The 22,326-nt window shown below is 37.2% G+C and overlaps 2 protein-coding genes and 1 long non-coding RNA gene across 4 annotated transcripts in view; 2 read left to right on the top strand and 1 right to left on the bottom strand.

Annotated features, from left to right (window-relative positions):
• Positions 1 to 12,673, top strand: part of PAIP1 (poly(A) binding protein interacting protein 1) — a 27,004-nt gene extending 14,331 nt beyond the window's left edge. For both annotated transcript variants that reach the window (XM_053932572.1, XM_053932573.1), the window contains 7 exons: positions 2,705 to 2,816; positions 4,380 to 4,505; positions 6,494 to 6,600; positions 8,599 to 8,716; positions 8,849 to 8,903; positions 9,504 to 9,597; positions 11,259 to 12,673. In XM_053932572.1, the coding sequence (XP_053788547.1) occupies positions 2,705 to 2,816; positions 4,380 to 4,505; positions 6,494 to 6,600; positions 8,599 to 8,716; positions 8,849 to 8,903; positions 9,504 to 9,597; positions 11,259 to 11,352 (706 nt within the window). In that variant the 3' untranslated portion in view covers positions 11,353 to 12,673. The remainder of the gene's footprint in view (positions 1 to 2,704; positions 2,817 to 4,379; positions 4,506 to 6,493; positions 6,601 to 8,598; positions 8,717 to 8,848; positions 8,904 to 9,503; positions 9,598 to 11,258) is intronic.
• Positions 8,883 to 15,480, bottom strand: LOC128782311 (uncharacterized). Its single transcript, XR_008428723.1, has 3 exons — positions 15,392 to 15,480; positions 12,681 to 12,800; positions 8,883 to 8,970 (listed from the first exon to the last, which is right to left on the bottom strand). It is a non-coding gene; the product is annotated as an uncharacterized LOC128782311 (long non-coding RNA).
• Positions 15,481 to 15,631: 151 nt separating this feature from the next.
• CZH5orf34 (chromosome Z C5orf34 homolog) lies at positions 15,632 to 22,039 on the top strand. Its single transcript, XM_053932574.1, has 8 exons — positions 15,632 to 15,826; positions 16,089 to 16,178; positions 16,692 to 16,772; positions 18,345 to 18,973; positions 19,572 to 19,667; positions 20,740 to 20,863; positions 21,683 to 21,774; positions 21,946 to 22,039. The coding sequence occupies exons 1-8, from the start codon at positions 15,632 to 15,634 to the stop codon at positions 22,025 to 22,027; spliced, it is 1,389 nt and encodes a 462-aa protein (XP_053788549.1). The 3' UTR covers positions 22,028 to 22,039.
• The last annotated feature ends 287 nt before the right edge of the window (positions 22,040 to 22,326 follow it).

Below are 22,326 nucleotides of genomic sequence, written 5' to 3' on the forward strand. Positions count from 1 at the left end.
ATGAAATAGTTGTATAAAATCCAGAAGTTCTTCAGTTTCAGTTATTGCAGATTTCTGGGGACCTCAGCTTAATAATGATTAGACTTTGTAGTTGACAAAAATGCAACATTTTTAAATTGTTATACATCTTCTCAAATATTACTGCATGACATTTGAAGGAATACTGTCTTAGACACTTCAGAATTCTTTATAAATATGCCTCTTTTTTTTGTTGTTTAAAGACATCTGGCTTTCTAAGCTTCAGGTTTGCCTCTTATTTGAACAGTTTTTACTTAATCCAGCAAAAGTGTGATAAACTTTTACTGTAGTGCATTCCAATGGTCTTTTGTCATGAGCGGAATGTTGTGGTTTAACCTGGCAGGTACCTAAACAGCTTGCAGGCCCACACTCAATTTCCCCACCCTCCCAATGAAATAGGCAAGAGATTTGGGGGCAGAAAAAGTAAAATTCATGGGTTGAGATAAAGATATTTTATTAGGCCAGAAAGGGATGTGAATATAGTAACAGTGATAAAAGAATTAGCATATAGCAAACAAGAGACACACCATGCAGTCGCTCGCCACCCACAATGCCCAGACAGTTCCTGAGCAGCGGCCCCCGGGCAGCTTTCTCCCTGGTTTATATGCTGAGCATGAGGCAACGTGGGATGGAATAGCTGTGTGGTCAGTGCAGGGTCAGTTGTGTCTCCCCTCATCTTCACCCCAGTCTCCTTGCCGGTGGACTGGGGTGAGAAGCAGAAGAGTCCTTGATGTAGTGCAAACACTGTGAAGCAAAAGCTAAAAGGGGGGGATAGAGAAGCTGAAAACACTAATTTTTCTCTTTTTTTTTGTTGTTGTTCTCTCTTTTTTGTTGTTATTGTTTGTTTTGTTGTTTCTTTTAAAGTCACTGCTTATGATTTTTTTTTTAACTGTCTTACTTGAACATGAAAGGAAATCCCTGTTAATGTTGCATTTTCTGGTTCTTGGTTTTGAGGCAAACCCAATGGATAACATTAATGTTAGTACCCTGAACCTATTAATTTAAAGTTGCTGATGTTTTGCTTTCTAATATGGATGAAATTGGGAGCAAGGAGGGTGTGTGCAGATAAACAACCTAATAATGTGACAACAGAGAGGTCATCTTCGGTTTCTCAACAAAGTTTCTACATGAAATTTTGTATTTCAACTCTTTAAGATGTTTCAGTTTCTCCACTTTTTCTCAATCCATTACACAGTCATTCAGAATACATTAAAATTTGTCTGGGTTTCCTTTTATCTCATTTTTTCTTTAAATTTTGTTTTGTACGGTTATGTAAACTTGTGTATTTTTGGCACAGTTGCTAAATACTAGAAAAACTACTTCACTGCCATAGTATGTTAATACTATTGTTGTATTTATATTTAAATTACAGAATCATAGAATTATTTGGGTTGGAAGAGACCTTAAGAATCTAGTTCCAAACCTCTCTGCCATGGACAGGGAACCTTCCACTACACCAGGTTGCTCAGAGCCTCATGCAGCCTGGCTTTAAACACTGGGATGGGGCATCCACAGCTTCTATGGGAACTTTTCTTGGTGCCTCGCCACACTAACAGTAAAAAATTTCTTCCTAACATCTAGTCTAAACCTGTCCTTTGCTAGTTTGAAGCCATTCCCCTTCGTCCTGTCACTACAGGCCCATGTGAAAAGTCCTTCTCCCGCCCTCTTGTGGGCCCCTTTTAGGTACTGGAAGGTGCTACAAGGTGTCACCAATGCCTTCTCTGCTCCCCACTGAGCAGTCCCAGCTCTCTCAGCCTGTGCCCATAGGAGAGATGTTAAGGGCTTATGGCTTAGTGGCCTTCTCTGGTCTCACTCAATATGTCTGTGTCCTCCTTGTTCAGAGGACCCCAGAGCTGGATGCAGTGCTCCAGGTGGGTCTCACCACAGCAGAGCAAGAGGGACAGATTACTTTCACTCACCTGCTGCCCACGTGGCTCTGGATGCAGGATACAATTGGCTTCCTGGCCTTCAAGCATGCGCTGTCACATTGATCTTCTCATCACCCAACACCCCAAGTCCTTCTTGGCAGGACTATTCTCAACCACTTCCCTGCCTAAGCTGTTCTTAATGCTTGGGATTGCCCTGACCCATATACAGAACCCTACACTTGGCCTCATTGAAGTTCATGATTTGCACAAGGCCACCTCTCAAGCCTGTCAGGGTTGGGCATGTGTGCCATCCCTTCCCTCTAGAGTGTCACTTAACACTGCTCAGCTGGGTGTAATGAATTATGTATCACTGTCACTTAACATGGCAAGATAAACAATTTATCAAATAAGTGTAAAGGCATCTAAGACAATGTGGTAAATACCCCAAAGAGGGAAACATGTCTGCTTCATTTCTTTGGGCATTGGCTGCATTTGTTAATGTTGCACATCCTAGACCCATATTCAGTTGTGTAACTGTATTCATTTTTACATGTTTTAAGTTCTATTTTGCTTTGCTGTATCAGATACCTCAGTGCTTAAAGACATAATCATGCAATCATATATGTTTCTCTAAAAGGATGCAAATCCACTGTTTCTTTGTGAAGGCCTCTCATTCCCTTCACAGATCATACATCCCAGCATTCAGCATGTAACAGTTTTCATGCAGTTCATAAATTCTAAGTGTTCCTTTAAATAAGTAGCATGTTACATATGTTGGAATGACTACAGATGGTGTAATTGCGTATTAATTTTTACAGGTGTCGAACGGAGTATGAAAACAGAGATGAAGCAACCAAAGGGGATGAGACTACTAGAAAACAATTTCATGCCTTTGTGCTGTTCTTAGCTGAACTTTATCTTAACTTAGAGGTGAGAAGAACATGACTCCTCGTACCTTTTTTGTTGTGTGTAGGTAAACACTGAAGTAGACTGTAATTTGAGGTGGTTTTCTAAAGGCAGAGGGCAGTAAAGTAAAAGAACTTTAGAACTGTTTCATTATAATGCATATGTCCAAGAAACATATAAACAAAAAAGGACAAAATCATTAGAAGAGAAATTTATAAAAATGAAAGTGTAGGAATTTGTGGGAAGAGCCAACCACAAACATCTTTGAAATGAAGCTTTTATTTTCTTTTACTGGCAAAACTCCTAGATGGCTATTCTTGACCAACATATTAAATGGTATTAAATGCCTAGCAGAAGCAGATCAGGCTCAAAAACATGTAATTCAGTATTCAGGTACTAATAAGAGGTGTTAACAAACCCTTGAGGCAGATGTGAAAAATCCTCAAAATGAGGAATTAAAAATGCAGACTTTTAAAGATACTTCTTCTGATAGTTTAGTCATTGGCTGATGCATGAAGTATGCAATCTTGTATTTAGATTTGTTTTCTGTATCTGTGATATGTACAAAAATGTGTACAATTTTCTTTTTATTTTTATGCCTGTGCATTTACCAAGTTCACTTCCTGCTGTAGTGTAGGACGTTTGACTTGATTGTTTCACTGGTTTGATTTAAGCAAACACTGTAAACAGGTTCTACTGGCATGGGGAAATTCCTTCTCTGACTCTTCCATTTCTGGACCATATGTGGTCCTTGAAATCTACTTTTCACTTGCTAGAAATAAAAAATGAAGATTTTCAAAGACTTTGGAACAGGGGAGGTTGTCCATTTGTGGAGTATACCATATTCCTTGAAGTATACCATTTAGTTTTAAACCATTTTCTGTAATTTTTTAATTATATAAAGACTGCTTTCTAGAACTAAGCTACCATTGCTGTAGAGAATATGTAATGCAGTGTGGAAAAGAGCATGAGGTTCTGGAAATTTGGTATTTTTTGGACCATTAGGCAGGCACTTGGTAGCTTTTCTTCGCAATTTGTTAGCAGAGAAACAAAATTCTAGACATGCATTGTTATGCCAGAATTGCAAGGAGATTACTCAGAGTAAGTTTTCCACTGACACTGAGCTGTGTGGTGCGGTCAACATGCTGGCAGGAAGGGATGCCACCCAGAAGGACCAAGACAGGCTTGGGAGGTGGGACCATTGCAAACAAGGTAAAGTGCAAAGTACTCGTCTGGGCCAGGCACAAATATAGGCTGGGTGGAGAATCAGTCAGGAGCAGCTCTGCTAAGAATGGTTTTGGGTGTTGGTGGATGAGGACCTCAACCTAACATTCATCAGAAGATGTATGGCCAACAGATTGAAGTAGGTCATGAACTAGATGATGTTTAAGGTCCCTTCCAACCCAAACTATTCTATGATTCCATGAAAATCAGTGTTCTAAAATGGTTACAGTATTTGGCATATAGATGTTAACTATGTTGATCACAAACCAAATAATACAGCATTCAAGAGAGAAAATGTGCCCAAAATAATTTCTACAACTTAAGTATTTTAAATATTAGGGGGATTTTGATTATGTTTTGCAGATTAAAGGATCAAAGGGACAGGTTACACGCGCAGAAATTCTTCAAGAAGGCCTTCGGGAATTACTGAACGCACTCTTCTCTAATCCTGTGGACAGTAATTTGATATGTGCAGTGAAACTGCTGAAGGTGAGACAGTAGTTTTAAAAGAAAAAAAAAATCTGTCTTTTTAAACTGCCTAGCTTTAATATAGGGAATAGTAGGGTAAATTACAAGTGAGGAAGTATTTATAGGGTTTATGCATTACAGCATTAGCAGAGCAAACTACTTTTTTTTGTTTTCCTTAGTACCATTAGGAAATTGAGCCAGTAAAAAAAGTAACAAGATGCTCTAAAAATACATTCAAGGCCATTTGTGTACAAGTGAGCAATAGAACTGAAGTTAAGCTGCAAATGAGTAAATGCTTCCTCTAGATCTCATTTTGCTGCTTCTGGTGTGGGAGAAAACTGTAACCAGTTTGAATAAATTGTGATATCTTAGGTGTGCTCTGTGTTCTGAAGGACATGTGGCCATTGGGGTCCACCACTTTTTGAGGCAAAAGGTTCCTAATATCTCTTACTTCATTCTGTGCTGTCTGTGTCATTACTATTATAGAAATAAATAGATTTCTCTTTCATGTTGAAAATAAACCTCTTTGCTTATAACCCATATCTTTTCTTATAAAATGGTTAGCCTCTATGTTGGAGAAACACTTATCTTCAGTAGGTATCATTATACTATTGTTTTTCTTTAATTCTTTACCCTTCCTCATACTCCACTGCTTCTCAGCCTGTTCTATCTTGAATTTCATTTCTGACAGCTTCTTTTGATATCATAGAGTAGGGAAGAGAGATTTTTGTAATTTAAAATCTTCATTTGAAGTTTGGATGTTTAAGGAGGTTGCTTCACAGCAAGTGTGAGATTGTGCTTAATGAGCACTTTCACTCCTGTGGTCAGTCCTTATGTTGGCAAGTGCTTCCCTGAGGCAAGACCCATTGAAGAACCTTTTTAAGCAGCAATACACAAATCAGGAAACTTTACAGTGCAGTAAAGAAGAAAACCAGTAATCTAAATTTTTTTATGACACATTGCTATATCTAAAACGTGGTACAGAACAGAGACTGTTTTTTTTCAATCCAGTGTTTTCTGATGTTTATAGTATCTCAAGTGTTGAATATATATGTAGCTAGACTGGGCTGCCTCATGAAACCTTGGTTTCACTACTGAAGCAATAAATGTGTCATTTTATCTTTCCCATTTAATACAGTAGTAGAGGTTTTCTCTGTTTGCTGTGCAATATGTTTCTTTTTAATTAATCTTGATGTTATTTCCTAATTATCCAGGATTAAGGTGAGACCACTGTGGAATACTATGAATGCCAAGCAATTGCTGACCAATATACTTGCTTTTCTCTTGGGATTTTATCCCTTTGTATCATCAAGTGCCATTCCAGGTGTTTTTGATCATGTAATATTTATGCTAAGGAGATTGCTATTAGTGGCAAACTAATTTTTTTTTCTGATTTAACTCCTCCTGTGCAATTATTGGGCAATGAAGTACAATTCTTGTAGTAAAAATCTTTCATCCACAGGTGTTCTAGAATGACTTCTGCTAAAGCTTTAGCCTCGTACACTTTTATATATTAAAGTTCAGGTTGGCTTCTTCAGATAATTCTGGTCTCCTTTATATATACCCAGAAGAAATTCTCTGGCATGTGTGATGCTGGCCAAGTTGACTGAAGTGTTTCTAAAGCTGAATAAAGTATTGTCTGTTGTGTCAACTGCTGGCATCAGCTGCAAAAATAAGATTTAAAGGAAATAAATAATGGTAGTATGTACTTAAATTAAGTAAGATCTGACCAATGTCACTGAAGAGTTGTTTCAAAATCGTATTTCAAGACTGAAACAAGTGGCTGTGAACTTCTAGGTAACAAATATATAGGACATGGAGCTCCTATACTGTCTGTAGTTTACAACAACCTATTTATGAGGTCTATTGATCTGTTTAGCAAAGAGATACAGCTCGGAGTGTCAGCCATTGAGTAGTCCAAGTGTCATGAATTGTTACAGAATCTCTTGTTGACTGTTTATTAAGGATTTCTAATTTTCTTTTAAAAAATACTAATCCTTTTTCTTTAGTTGACAGGTTCCGTTTTAGAAGATGCCTGGAAAGAAAAAGGAAAGAATGATATGGAGGAAATTATTCAGAGAATTGAAAATGTTGTGTTGGATGCAAACTGTAGCAGGTGAGAAGATAAGTTTATGTGCAGTGTTTTGTTTATATGAAAAAGAACACCTTGAAAAAGCTTCAACTATAATGAAAAAATTATCTTTGAAACTTATATTTATGAAAATTGATGTGATGTGTTTGTAGGTCATTTTCCATGTTAAAAAAATAAAAGGTGTTTTTCAGTTGAAGGATAATGTGGCTTTCTTGGCAGTTGGGTTGATTTTGTTTTGGGGTAGGGTTCTTTGTATTTTAGTTTTTAATAGAGATTCAAATTCCACTGTTCAGTTGGGTTTTTTTAACCTATTAGGTCTCAAAATCTTCGGTAAGCGCTTAGGCTCTTAAAGCAAGTATATGCAAAGAGGAAATAGGGGCAATATGTCATAGTTTATACTTTTAATTTTGAATTGAACAGGCTTAAATACATACAAACAGTACTAAATATGTAGCTGTATTAAATACATACAAATTACTATAAATGTAAAAGCAAAATGAAATATACTTTGTGGCTTGATTTTTGTTTGATTTTCTTTCTGGAGAGCACACCTTTTTAGCAAGGTATTAGTTTTAATCTGGAAAAAATGAGTGGTTGACTATCTATTAGTAATAGATTAGTGAAAAATCTTAAATCTATTAGTAATAGATTAGTGGTTAACTATAATCATAAAATTGTCATAAAACCACCTGTATGCATGAGGTTATCTGATTCTGCTGTGCTTCATCCTCAGCTTCTTGCACACTTACTAAAAACCTGTAGAGGGCTGAGGGCTCAGACACTGATCTCTTGCCATATGGAGGGGAGGTCAAAAGTGGCTTATAACATCTATGGGTTGTAATTGAGCTGCCCCCAAGGAGGATGAGGAAATTTTTGCTTCAGGAACCAAAATAGATGGCACAAGCTGAGGCTTCAAAGATACAGAATAACAAACTAATTTTGATGCCTTTTCGCTGGTCCTAAAATCATGAGCCAGACACAGCTAGGTGACAAAAAGGGGTTATCTTATAAGGATCCTTAGGTGCTCAACTCACTAGGTGGAAAAGTGCTGAAGATGCACACCCAGCATAATGTGTATACAATTTCTGTACATTTAGCAAATTAGCATAACTGACAGGGATCCCCAGGTTGAGACATAAGTGGTGTGGTAATTCCCCCCCAGGGCAACCCTTTCTGAATTCCTCCCCCTCTCAGATAGGAACTAAACTTTGTTTATGAAAATGTGTCTAGGAGAACTGGTGTCAACCTTGGCTTCCCAGAGAATCTAACCTTGGACCACCGGCTTGGAGCTGCTGAGGAATTTTTTCTGTCTGTCTAATAGAGTAGATGAAATGCTAGCTGCAGATACTGGAATAGGCTACAGAGCTACAAATATACGTGTAAAGAATATAGAGAATATATAAAAGAAAAAAGGCAAAAATCAATTCGGCATCAATTTCAGCTGGAAAAATAACCGAAAAATTTATTAATTTATGTATTCTTTAATGATACTCTTCTCCATAGACTAGCTTAAAAGCAGAAGGAATTTTCTCTTATTTTAGGGATAAAATGGGTGTTGGTATCTAATGTACTGGGGGCATTACTTCTTACTTTTGACTAAAACATTTCATTATGATGAAGACTAAAGTTAGGACCATAGAATAGATAACTAAAATAAAATTTGAAGATCATCTCCCTTTTTTTCCCAGTATTAATCCTTTTATCAAAAAGGATTGTGTTCTTCAACTTTCACAGCAAGGTGTAGTATCTCAGTAAAAACTACAGCAATTTTCTCTTTCATATGAGCTCCTTACTTAACAGCAGAGGAAGTGGAGAGGGTGAATATCTCATAATTGACACATAAATCATCTAGACTTGCAGTTGTAAAATTGAATTCATAACTATCTACATAATGGACCGACCTTTATCCTTCTTGAACTTGTTTTTTTGGATGGATTTAACTGTCTTGTATTTGCATGGTAAGAGAAGCCAAATTTCTTGCTTGGCACAAATTCTAACTTTTGTAGTGCTTCTGTATTTCAGAGATGTGAAACACATGCTTCTGAAACTAGTAGAGCTGCGATCTAGTAACTGGGGTAGAGTTCATGGAACAACTCCACATGCAGAAGCTACCCCTGAAAATGACCCAAACTATTTTATGGTAAGAATATATGGACATTTCAGTTCCTTAACTTCATGTGAATTTGGTTTGATTCATAGACAACTGCATTACTTGAAACTACAAACCTTTCTCTCTGAATACATATAACTTTCTGGATGACTTTATTTTTAGAATGAACCAACATTTTACACTTCTGATGGCATTCCTTTCACTGCAGCAGACCCAGGTATGGCACAAATTTAGCTTGCCTGTCTTCTCAATCTTCTTTAAAAAGTTGTAATTAAGTTTACGGCCTGTTGAAGAACATAAAATGTTATTCTTCAAGAGTCTAAAAGCTATTCACCTTAAAAGACAAAATTCTGCTTGAATCCCTGGTTTAGTAGAGCATGTGATTTATTCTGCGTTAAAGAAGGTAGATGTTTGAAATGGAGAACATGCATTTGAGTTCATATAGGTCAGAAGAACTTGTTCAGTAGTCCACAGCAGCTGACCGTTCTAGAAAGCCAGAAATACTAAAGTCTTCATTTGTTTGTCCATTGTTAGTATCAAAATCAAATCAAAATCCTTAGTCTCCTTATCTGTAATCTGACCACATTATTTGAGGTAAAGACATCTGTCACAACTTTTACAGTTCTATGGGAAGTTAGGCATCATTCCTAGACATCCATTCATGTCCTGAGAAAACATTGCAGAAGGGTCTTTTCCTGTTAATACATTTCCTGCCTTTTATGATTTCGTTAACCAGCCAATTTTCAAACTTTGTATATTTCTGTTAATTTAGAGGACTAGTCTTATATGTTACTCAGTCTCATTTTTACTTTGCCAGATTATCAAGAAAAATACCAAGAGCTGCTTGAAAGAGAGGATTTGTTTCCATATTATGAAGAAAATGGAGCAGATCTGTCAGGACCTGGAGAGCTGTATGTTTTTTTTTTTTAGTGATGTATTTTTTTAATAACTGTTATTTTTACTGTGATGCTGTGATAGTTCAGATTTAGGATTCCAATGTCGACAAAAATGGAACTAAATAATGTAATTGTTACTTAGTTCTACAGTGGATGTATTTGTTCAGGTTTAAATTGGTTTTTAATCACACAAGTTTGAAACCTATCTCATGTTTATTCTGCTGAGTATGGTAATTATATTTCAGATGTTTATGCACATGTACAAACATACTTCTGCACTTAAGAAGAAATTTGCAAGCAAAATGAAGCACCAAGCCTTCAGGTGTTTGTAGTAAGGCAACCTAAATTTGTTTGACTGATGTGCATGAACATCCCAGCAAGAGATGATTACTGAATTTCCAGTGTCTTTAAAAGGGAGAAAGTGTTAACTTTCTCTCTTTAGCCTAAGGACTATTCCCTGCAATTAGAGGGCTACTCAGTATTCCTGTACAGCAAGAAAAGCAACCTAATGGCAAAAGGGGAAGCAATAGTTGAGAATATAGCCTGACTTTTTGGCACCAGTTTATAAGAAAGAAATATGTAAAATAAGTAGGAGAAATATGGTCTAAAATAAATTGCTCTGAGCTTTATCTCACAAAAGAGGACTTTCAGACCATGATTTGATACACACGAACATTTTCAGTGTTGTTTTTATGCATTATAAGAGTGCAGGCCTGGATCAGTATTTTTTTAGTAAATTAGAAAACTTTCAGTATGTATCTAGCTGAGGGGAATATCAAGAACTTTGGAAGATATATTAGAGATGTCATCAGAAATCAACAAGCTTATACTGAAGGGAAAAAAGACCCATGTGAACCTCTGTTTAGAAGAAAAAATACAAATTGAACACAGACATCAGTTAAAAAACACAGCAAATCCTAAGTGTGACGTGTAGAACACTTGAGTCAACCTTCAAGCACAGCGACTGTAACCTTCTTTGTTGAAGGCTTAAGAAAAGCTTAGACAAATGTCTGCTGATTCTCTGTCAGCTATTTCTCATGCTAACATCAGGGTGGAGGGTTCTGTGTGAGGGCTCTTTCTTCTGAAGGCTACACTTCTACAAGAACAAAGGACCAAATGAGAAATATGTAGACTGCTTCCTCAATGCACAACACTTTGAAGCAAAAAAACTTTTCTTACACATTTTCTATGGCCTTCTTTTACATATCAACAAACAGGAATGCAGGGTTTCTATATTCATGTATTCTGACTTCGAACTAGAATGTTGACCAATCAAAATGGCACTAATATGTTAGTAATTATGGTTTTTCGTAATTGGATCAGTAGAGATGCATTATTAAATTTCGGGACGTGTGGATTACATGATTGCATTTTCTATCATCTTGGAAACTATTTCTATCTTTTAAACTGGACAGCATAAGATGATCTAAAAAGGTGGCAAACACTGTAGGTATTTGAACATATTTGTGCTGCTTTGAGGTTTCTGTTTATTTGTTTTCCTAGTACCCATTATTTTTTTCCTTTTCATTCCCTTTAGGAAAATGTAAAAAATAACAGAAATTTATAAAACCTTATTGTGGATGTTTGACATCTACACAAATTCTAAAAATCTGTTTGCTCTGAAAATCTGTATGTAAACTTAACACCTTTGGTAATTTTTTTTTTTTCTCCCTCAGGTATTTTGATGAGATTGATGATGAGATGGATCCAGAAATTGAAGAAGCATATGAAAAATTCTGTCTAGAATCAGAACATAACAGAAAACAGTGAGATGTTATGTATTAATGTTAGTTTATTTAACCACTTTAGGTATGGTTAGAGTGAAGGGGGACACAAAACATTTGTACCAAAATGAGAAACTTGAGTTTCTCCAAGTACTAAAGTTACACAATTTCCATTTTGTTTAACAGAACCTGCCAAAAAAATGTAAACTTAAGCCCTGTAACTTAAAATGTTGTGTATATAACATAGTTTATTTTGTGAAAAATGTTTTTGAAAAATGTTTTGGCTGCAATAAAAATTATTTAAAAGTTATAATTGAAATTAAAATTTAATGGGGAAATGTCCCATAAAACTTCCCTTGAGGAAGAAAGGGAAAGAATAATAATCTGAATTTGCTTGCTTGTTTGCTTTAGTATATATTGGGATTTACTCATCCTTTTTACCATATACAATATATCTTGCATTTACTTCCTTCACTTCCCCCCCAAGAAGAGTATGATCCAAATAAGAAAGAATTTTTTTTTTCCTGTATATCACAATCATGAAAAGTGGCTTGTGAAAGTTTTGTGAAATGAATTTTTCTTTTGTTCATTTCCTTTTTCTTCTTCTTTCAAAACACACATGGTGAAGTCTGGACTTTTCTTTTTTCCTGGAATAAATGTGTTACATGTTGATATGTGAAAAAGCAAGCAGTATTTTGGAAGTGAGGTGCTTTCAAGATCTTTGGTTCAGATAAGCTTATTTTCAAATCTACAAGAAAAAGCTATTCTGTAATTTGTTGTGTTCTTCAAGGCAATAGTAATACAGTTGTTTTCTAAACCATGCTTCTCAAGAGTATGTGCAGTGCTTTTTTTCTTTTGCTTTTTTTTTTCTAGTAATGTATCTAACATGTCTAACCTTTCCCAACCCTTGTAACTTTCTTTTATTCTTCTAATTTGATGTAGTTTGATTTAATTTTGTAGTTGGAGTAAATTCATATATTTCATAAATGTTAACATTCTGAAGCCAATTGCTCTTTTTTTGACTCCATATAATGATGTTAGTTTTCCTAGGATACTCCATTGTTGTTGTTGCCAAACTCAGTTGAACTGTTTCCTGCTACCTGTTGCTGGTTAGACTTGAGTAGAAATCCTTACCAAAAACAAACACAAGTATTTCCCAACAGTTACGTACTCTAAAGAACACGCATAGTAAATATGCATGTAAATAATTCTGATAATATTTCACTGTTATTTGTTTGGTTAAATAACTTGTGCATCTGCTAATAGAGTAAGCAGTGGCTGTTTTCTGGATGTTTATTTAACATAGTTATTTAGTTTGGAGTTTTGGAAAATAAAATTTAACTAGCTTTATTTCCTTTGGTATAATATCACTACCTTGTCTTCTTGCTTTAAAACAAAACCAATATTTTATCTTCTTCTATCTCTCATTCACTGAGCACTCCTTTCTCTTCTTCAAAGTACACAGTTGCAGAGTTGACTATCTTTTGATTCTTGCTGGAAAAATAAAACGTATCAAAATGCAGTATGCACATAAAGACTATATTAGCATTCCAAAATCTTTAGACTAAAATTCAGAAACTAGAAATGTGAAAACTAGATGATTTTCAAATACATATTCTCTAAGTTGAGCACAATTTTCATACAAAAATTTTAATCTAAATAAAGGGTCAGACTTTCTGCTGGCTTTACAAGCAGATGTGGAAATTATATTTATTCAGAACTTAAAGTCCCGAGGAACAAGCATTCATATATGCTTTGCAGTAAAGTAACAGTGACTCAAACTGACTGCACTTTACATGTTTTAGTTTTGCATGATTTGTGGTGAGTTGTCTTTTTCTGTCAGGTAGCTGTCATCTCTAGATGTACTGTCAGCTTGTGGAAATAGTAATTTTATGAGTAGATAAGAAGCATGCCAAATCATATGGTAAAAAAAAAATCAGGAACTAGGAACTGTATATATAGAGAGCAACTCAGATCAAGTTTGCAATAGTAGGTTTTTCCTCACTGAAAATACTAAAAATCATAAAGTGAGACTTTTGTTCAAACTATTGTAGAAGTCTGTATATATGAACTTTGTAAGTGTTTTCAGTCTTTACTGCAGCAGGGAAAAAATTATTTTAACTCTGTCCTGCTGCATTAAATAAACAAGATAATACTTTCATTAAACAGTCAAGTATTTCCCACTTCTCTTAAATCTCACAGAACTTCAATACAAGCTAGTTAATGTGAGAGAGCAAGAGAAAGCAGCAGGTTTCTCACTGTCAGGATCCCCTTGTCTGCTGCTTGTTTGTCCACTCTTAATCACCCATCGTTCTGTGTATGATAGAGATGAGTCACGAGAGGTTTAAAGGTTAATTCACCTGAGTTTTAGCATTTACTAATTTCAAATGCACTGTGTAAAAATCTTTCTTATCTACAGGTTTCTGAACAATCCTTTGCAGAAGTACAACTTTTTTAAAAGATGTATTTTCTTAATGGCATAATGATAAATCAGTGAAGGCGGAGAAGCATGGAAAGCAAAATTTGTGGGAGATGTGAAGCAAGGTTCTTTAGCACTCGTTCTGAAAAGAAACAGGCTTCACATTCGGATTTGAGCATGAAACCCAGGCTTTGCAGATCAGTAAAAGTATGCACACTATTTCCCACTCTTGACAAATTATTATGATTTAGCAAAAATGTTTAGTATTTGAAAATCACACTTTGTTTAAAGGAATCTCAAAATGGGCTGCAAGAATTGCTGCTTTGCATGTGCTTTGCTGTTGCGTGATTTCCATATCCAGAAATGCAGCTAGTTCTCAGTACTTTCCTTTAAAATATGCAAAGTTCTTGTTACTGGCCTTTGGCTTTTTTTTTTTTTTTTAACAGATGAGGTCACTGGGTTTTAACTGTTGGGTTTTAGAATAATTGTACCACTACAGAGAAGCAAGACTGGCCCAACCACATCAGGTATCACAAACTGCACATAGCTAGGATTTTTTTTTTTCAATAGAATAATCCATTGTGGCACTGAATGTTAGTGACACTTGGTCTAGTTTGTACTAGTAATCTTTATTTTTCACAGGGACATTATTTCCTTATCATATTCTGCCTTTCCTTCCCACTACACACAACTCATTGAATTACTGACAGCTCAAATTTGCAACTTCTCTCTGACTGAGTTATAGTTCTAATCATCCAATTGATGCCTTATAGTTCTGATCATTAGTTGATACAGGAACAGAAAATTACATTCCAGCCAAAACTCAGGGAAGATACTACACTGTATCCTGAGCTGATGATTTGCCGCCTCTACTTCAGCCTGTGTGACCTACTTCCACAGTTCCTATGCTGAGGGTCCCAACCAGAGCAGTGAGATTGTGATCAAAATGCAATGTATCATCCATAAATAATAATATTCATAACTCATTCATAATCCCAATATATACTTTGAAACTTGCTTCAGACAAATACTGAACAGAATAATACTCATTGAAAAGGGGTATTGTGAATAGAATCAGGTTATTTTGATGCATGGCTGTGTCAGCAGCCACTTGACTGGGTGTTGATCTACTCTCTGCCGAGACAACAACTGTCAGGAATGGAAAGTTGTACTGAATGCAGTCAATCGATGATTGCACTTTTCTGAGAAACCTGTACTTCCCTAAGCAGGTAAGGAAGCTAAAAGAGATCATTTGGACTAGTGGGGATATTCAACAGCACTTGCTAATGTCTGGGAGTGGCGGCTGATAATAACTGTCACTTAGCTGTGAACTGCCAGTCCACTTAACACAGCTTTGATTACACTATAAGTATTGGTGGGGGGTGGAGGGTATACATAATAGCCAAAAAAAGGCAACTAGGCATCATGTTAAAATTGTCCTTTAGCATCTTGGTCTTTCTGTTCAGACAGGGCTTCTACTGCCCCGTTCTAGGTATAGAGCTGTGTGTTGGCTCACCCTCCCCCCCCCCCCCCCCCCCCCCCGCTTTCAGCAAATAAAAATTTATTAAGGAAAAAAGTACAAAGACACCGTGTGCAGTTCCAGATGTGTGTATGGAATGCACTCATCTCGCCTGAGAGAGCAGGAAGGCGCGGTTAGCTCACTGACCTATGGAGCTGGGGAGGAGTTCGGCAGGAGATCCGGTCGGCAGCAGATCCGGGGAGAGTTCGGCGGGAGCTCAGGCGAAGCTCGGCAGGAGTTAGGGTGGAGCTCGGGAGTAGCTCCGGCGGAGCTCGGCGGGAGTTCTGGCGGTCGCCCCGCCCTGCGGTTCCCGCCCTGCTGCGGCGCGGCCGCCTCGGCCGCCTCGGTCCGAGAGCTGCTCGCCGTTCTGGCTCGGTCTCCGGTGCGATGGAGGCGGAAAGGCTGATGGTGCTGTTCGAGGATGGCTCGGTGGAGGTGCACTATGCGGGGGGGTCCCGCCTGCTGCTGTCTCCTTGCGGCTCCGAGTATCTGTACGAAGCGGCGCTCCCTGCGGCCGCCCACTCGCTCCAGCCGGCGGAGACCACCCGCCAGCGGGTCGCCTTTGTCGTCAGTGCCTACCGGGTATGCGGTGGGCAGTGCCTTTGGGGACGGGAGCGCTGTCCCTCGTCCCTGGGAGCAATCCCATGGGCAGTGTCAGACTTGCCTCCTTGCTCGGAAACGGAGCGGCCCGGGGATCACGGACCCAACAGTTCTTGTTTCTCTCTGTAAAAAACAGAGTGGATTTCATAGCCTCAGCTCCACAAAAAGTATGAAATCAGCATAAATTTTTATCACTGCATGTAAAAAATCGTAATAGGGTTTGTTTTTCTCTGCACTTCAACAGGAACAACTTCTACGAGCGCTAGATTTTCGGAACGCGTTTTCTTCTCGCCCGTACTTGCCTTCGCGTGTTATACCTCCGGAAAGAAAAAAGGTGGGATTAAACATTAGGCGAGTAATTCTTTCGTAAGAAAAACTTCTCTGTTTGATTTAATATAATTTCACATGCATGTGTGTGGGTACAGGCTGTTGAGATCTATCGAGTGCAGTTTGGTTAATGGAGCTGTCATCTTTCTTAAATTACTGCCGTTTTAAATTACAGTTTTAACTGTTACTTAGACTCGGTTAATGCTTTTTTTTTTTTTTTTTTTTTTTTTTTTAATGTGGAAAGAAACACTAAAAGCTAGTTTATTCCTAGCAAGGATAAAACCTAGGATTTTGTACGTTGTTACATTTTGGCAGTAGAAACTTTTCAGGGAGGTCACAGTGCAACAGGATGGTGTTTTCCGAGGCTGTCAGGTCTCCCCATTGGAGTACCCCAGTGAAAACGCTGCTGGGATCTGTGAGAGGAATGGAGCAAAGTGTCTCTCTGTGGGAATGGCCACTCCAGGTCAGACTGAACATCCATGCAAAGACTAATTTAGTATTTCTGGAAGCTTTGCTCCAGATCAGCATCTCTCTGGGTGCTCCCACTGAATATGAACGTCTGCACAGCATGGTGAGAATCCTAAGACAACGGATTAATCAGGCAAGTTTTAAAGCTTTTAGACTGACCCTTCAGTAGTAATACCCTTCATGTTGGTGTTTAGCTGCCTAAAGCACTGTCACTCAGTGTCACTATATACTTCATTAAAAGACAGCAATCCTTACCAATCATGCATTCAGTGCAAAGTACAGCAGCAGAGCTGATGCTCTGTTCTTAGCACTGAGGAGTAAGTTCCACCTTCTCTCAGGCCTTGAAAGATCTAGCTCCTTTGGAGGTTGGCTGGGTTTCTAGACTGTTCTTAACTTACAGTATCCCTTGTGACTACTTGCTTCAGGATGCTGAAGGATAACTTTCCTAGGCCACAGCAAGCACCTTACCATGTTGGTTGGCTTCTCCCCTACACCCTTTTTTTGTTCCTTTGGTTTCTTCCCACTCACTTTGAGAAAAACTGCTTTTCTTAAAGCCAAAATAGTCTTTTTAGAAGTCCTGAGATTGTCCTTCTCCAGCAATTTACTGTCACTTTATTGTTCTGTGGCCTGTTGCCAAACAGTGCCCATGTTTTCAAGGACCTTGTTGTTTCCCACACTCCAGCAGTCCACCATGATAAAGTAAGAGTTAGCAATCTTCAGCTCTCATAACAAATTGTTAACGAGCCTGACAGGCCACCCCAGGGCCTAGCAGAGTTAACCTAAGGCCTGAGGCCTGTTACTACCATGACAATACCTTCATGGGCACATAAACACTTAGACTGTGTTACTTGCCTTATGCTTGAGTTCAAAACAACCCATTCCTGTGGTGTGCTTAGGCTCATTTTTGGCCACTCCAACCATCCACATATCTAGACAGCTTCATGAGGCGGATTTCGTCAGTGGTCTGGCTTGTTCAGAGCTGCAGCTAGTATTCAAAATGCAGGTTAGCTGTGACTATATATTCAGTAATATCGCTATATCTTCTGTTTGCTCTTGTTCCATTCCTAGTACTTTCAAACATTCCGTACTGATTAAATTGCTGGTGAGTAGTGAGTGTGTTTTCATGGGACTGAGAATTACACCACCAGGATTCTGGTTGGTGGCAGTCAGCTTGGAGCAAATCCTCCTATATACAAATATATCTAATTATATATAGTTAGGATTGCCTTTCTCCATTGAGATCACATTATGTTTATCTCAACTGAAGTTTTACCTGCAGCATTGTTGTCTGGTACTGATTATTTTTTACTGTCCTTTTGCAATTCTTTATCAAATTCACTGATAATTGCTATGAACAAGATAATTTTGCCATTCTCTCCCTTGTTTCTGAAGAAGCCATTGGAAACACAAACATGTACAGTTGTGCTTAATCAGTTGCCCATGTACCTTACTAATTTAGGACTGGATTAAATTAAAACGTTATTGCTAGATAGAACTCTGTTAGTACAGGAGGAAGCAGATATGAAGATTAGATGTTTTGCTTCCTCTGAGTTTATACATGCAGATAAATACAGAGCAACATTTCTTGCCATACATCACCTTGCAGAAGGGCTGAATTAATTTAAATGTAAATGCTCCATTGCAGTTTCTGGGAGGAAGGTCATTTTTATCTTGCTGCACATTTCAATCTTTTTTCTTGTATTAGATTCTCCTCAGTGATATCTTAGAAATTAAATGGCCTGACCCTGTGATAGCTGATCTGACAAGATGTTTTGACAACGGCAGTGTGAAGATCTCATCTGTAGATGGCTATGCTCACCTTTACTTGTCAGAATTGCAGCAAGAATTTACAGTGGAGTTTTTATGTAAAGTCAGCCAGTCATCTGCAGCATCCTCAGGCTCCTCTGAAAAGAACAGCAACTATCAAAGCGGAGATCAATGTGGAAAACCAAGTAAAAATTCTGCAGCAGAAGTCTCATCAAAACAAAGAAGAATAGAGAATAGGAATAAATGTGGTTGTGCTGAAGGTAGATATAGGGAACCAACCAAACCAAAGGACCAAAGAGATGGAGTGCCTTTGTTCCACACAAATTGTTCTTCTGAATACACGTGGGTTACACAGCATTGGAGTGTTTCCTTGTGCCCAGAAGAATGGAAATACCCTTTGTCCTTGGCCCTAAAATGCTGTAACGTACATACTGTGGACAATGTATATGAAACAAACAGCTGTACAGCTGTTGAAGGTGATGTTTTAGCAGACCCTGAAAAACATGAAACAGTTTCTTGTTTACCTACAGCTTTGCCACTCAGCTGCAGAGCCCCACATCTACACAGGTAATTTAAACTCTTTACTTTGTAGTTGTTAACATATGCTTTACAATTCTGCAGTTTGGAACTTCACCTTCTAGCAAAATAATTGAATCCTAGCTATTAAAAAAAAGTTTTAAATTATTATCAGTTGTGGGTTTTTTAGGAACTTCTTGAAATATGACATTGTAAAACCAACATTCTGTAACCTATTGTAATGAAGCTATAGTAATTAGTTCAGATTAAAAAAATATTTTCAGACATGCTGTATGAATATGTAAATGAAAAAGTGAATATTGAAAAAAGAACACGGGTTTTGTATTGGGGTGGGTTGGTTTTTCCCCTTCAGTTTTGAAAAGATAATATTTTTGAGGGCCAGTGGCATATGTTGTCTGTCAGCAGCACTAAAAATAACAAAAAATTTGCAGGATTGAGAAGTTTAATTTGGTAACTAAAGTGGATCACTAAGGAATTGGAGGACTCTGAAAATGTGTCCATTTATAATTTGAATAAGTGTGCATGCATCAGTTCTACATACAGAAATGATTACCAGCAAACACGCTCACACAAAAAAACAACCAATATATGGACTTAGTGAGGCTGTCATTGTGTTTTACACACACAGGTGGACATTTTGTGACTTCTTTCAGAATGAAGATACGGACAAATATTCATTCCATCAGCTAATTCAAGTTGTGTGGTGCCAGGGTGTTTTCTACAGGTATGTAGGAGATCATCTGTGTTATCTGGAAGACTTTATTTGTATGGGAGTTTAGATCTAAGATGAAATGTCTTACTTTGTCCATTTCTCACTCTTTGAGAAATGGAACACAGTCTTCATGTCAGAGTCTGTTTCTGCTATTTGTTCACTGTTCTGCTGTTTGGACTTCACATATTCTAGCACGGTATATTACCAGGCCTGAATCTGAAGTCATGTTTAAGTGATCTGATAATCTGATTTCTTAAAGGTTTACTGGACAGCTGGAGTTCCCACAGAATTCACTGAAAATAATGGTACTTGGTATCTTTGCAAATTATATCTCCTTTTGTTGCTGAAGATTTCACAGTTTGGAAATGTTTATCTTGGTGACCTACATAATTCACATGTTCAGCTGTGGATTTTCCTGGCAAGTCACCTTGTCCATATGGTTATGGAAAAATAAAAGAAAAAAACCAACCAACAACAGGACTTCCAAACTGAAATTGCTACAACTGCTATTAGCACCTAAGTCTTTCATAAAAGCATTACTGGTGTTTAGCCCTTTGATCTTTCTGCTGAGTGTTCTTAATTTTTCCTGAGTGTAATTCCTAAATTTTCATCACATCTAAACAAAATGTTTAGCAGTACTTCAGATTTTTTCAGAGCTTTTTTTCTCAATTAAGACTTTCAGATTGTGCAGAAATTGTTCCGTTCAGCAGTTTTCTGTGTACACAAGGTGTGGCTGGTCTACTAAGAAAGTTGGGTTTTTATTTTCAGGATCACTATGTTTTGTGGTCAGTGGAATGAGCAGCTCTTGAGAGGTGTTCACCTTGACACAAAAAAGCTTTCCTTAGCTTATTTAAATCCCACTCCCATACACGTGCAAACAAAGAGTCTAGTAACATTAATATTCTGTGTTCAAAGACATTATTGCTACATTCTACTGTTTGTGAAACAGTAGAAATTTTTTACATCTGAGTTGCTGAAAATGTGTCTCTGCTTATTGTTTTTTTTTCAGGTTTAATAAACTGTTTTCCTTGTCCAGTGACACAGCATTTTAAATACTTGCTAAAAATATTATTATTTTTCTTAGATTTATCCATGGTAGGACAAACATCACAGAAATTTATCCTGGTGATAACTCATTTTTCAAGTCAGAGGGAGCATTTTTGGGAAAATATTTCATACATTATGCAATCCAAAAAGGAACAAAAAAGGTATGAAATTATTTAAAAACTAGAACTATTTAAAGGGTTGTTCCAAATTCCTTCAAATTAGCAGCTTCCTTAAGACATTTGGCTATGCAATGTATAGTGAAGTCACTACACTGGTAATTACTATAATGCCTTAATCAAGCCATCAGTCATACAAAAAGATGAGATTATTCCTTCTGTTTCAGAAATTATTTTTGTAAATTTTACACAATAAGAAAATTCTTCCTCATTGTAACATTTATTTTATCAAACAACCATTTCTCACAAATTTAGAAGTTTAGTCTTGAAGCTAATGTATTGATTAGAGTTTCATCTCTTTGTACTTGGAAGTGTTCTCTACTGTATGAAGACAGAACCTAGAAGATGCAGGCTTTGTTCTGGCTGTGCTGCAGACCAGCTGTTCAGTGCTGGAAAAGGATTTTGCCTTTGTGCATGTCTGTTAAGTTCCCCCAGAGGAGAGGTCCTCTCAAGTGCTAATGCAACACCTTGAATTTTTAAAGCAGAATTAAGGATAAGATTTGCAGTCTTGGAACCCAGCCTTTAATTTGTAGTCAATCATTGCCACTCAATAGACCTGTAGTCTACTGTCTGACAAGAGAACTTACTGGTTCTCACTGAGTTTAAAGAAACTGAATATTTCTTCACACAGACGTAGGCTTAAGGATACAATTTTCAATCAGATATTTGTCAATGTTCTGTGGCAGATTTAAATGTGATTATAGTTGGCTTATGGGAGGTTAGAAATTCCATAACTTGCTCTTAATTCTGTTTTCATGCTACGGTACCTGTAACTAACTCATCTTCTTTCTGCTCTTTATTCAGGTGGAAGAAAAGATGTATTCAGTGAGCAGCCTACCTCCAGATGTGCCAGGACATCCATACTCTATATCCTCCATTATTACTCAGGCAACCAAGTAACTTTACCTTTGTTATGTTAATTCCACTGACTTAGAAAGGACAGGAGTTAAAATTACACAAAACACTTATTATTACTTTAAGTATAAAAATTAAATTTTCGAGTGCTTAGAAGACACAGTAGGAATTAAATGCTTAATACTTTGTTTGGGTTTTTTTTCTCTCCTCAGAATTCTTCAGTATTGCTGCAAAACAAAACTCTCATTAAGTCATAATTATTATCTCTGCTGCTGGAAAGTGGTATGTAGCTGAAAATTTATAAATCTTGCAGTGTTATAAGGATGATCGTACAGACTATAGGGAATAGGACTTAATCTAGAGGGAAGAATGGTGAGTGTATCCTCACAGATTGGAAGGCAGATATTTGGGAACGAAAAGCATGCATTTAAAAGTTATATTTAAGAAGCAATTGCATGATGAAGAGAGCTGGTTGTGATCTGGAAAAACAAGTGAATTAAAAATCTGGAACAGATACAGATGGTTGTAATGATGTAAAATAGGCTTTCTTCAAGTTTTTTATGTATTTGTTTGGTTCTAGGTATCTGAGACTG

Source organism: Vidua chalybeata, chromosome Z (genome assembly GCF_026979565.1).
Source record: "Vidua chalybeata isolate OUT-0048 chromosome Z, bVidCha1 merged haplotype, whole genome shotgun sequence".
Lineage (NCBI taxonomy): Eukaryota > Metazoa > Chordata > Aves > Passeriformes > Viduidae > Vidua > Vidua chalybeata.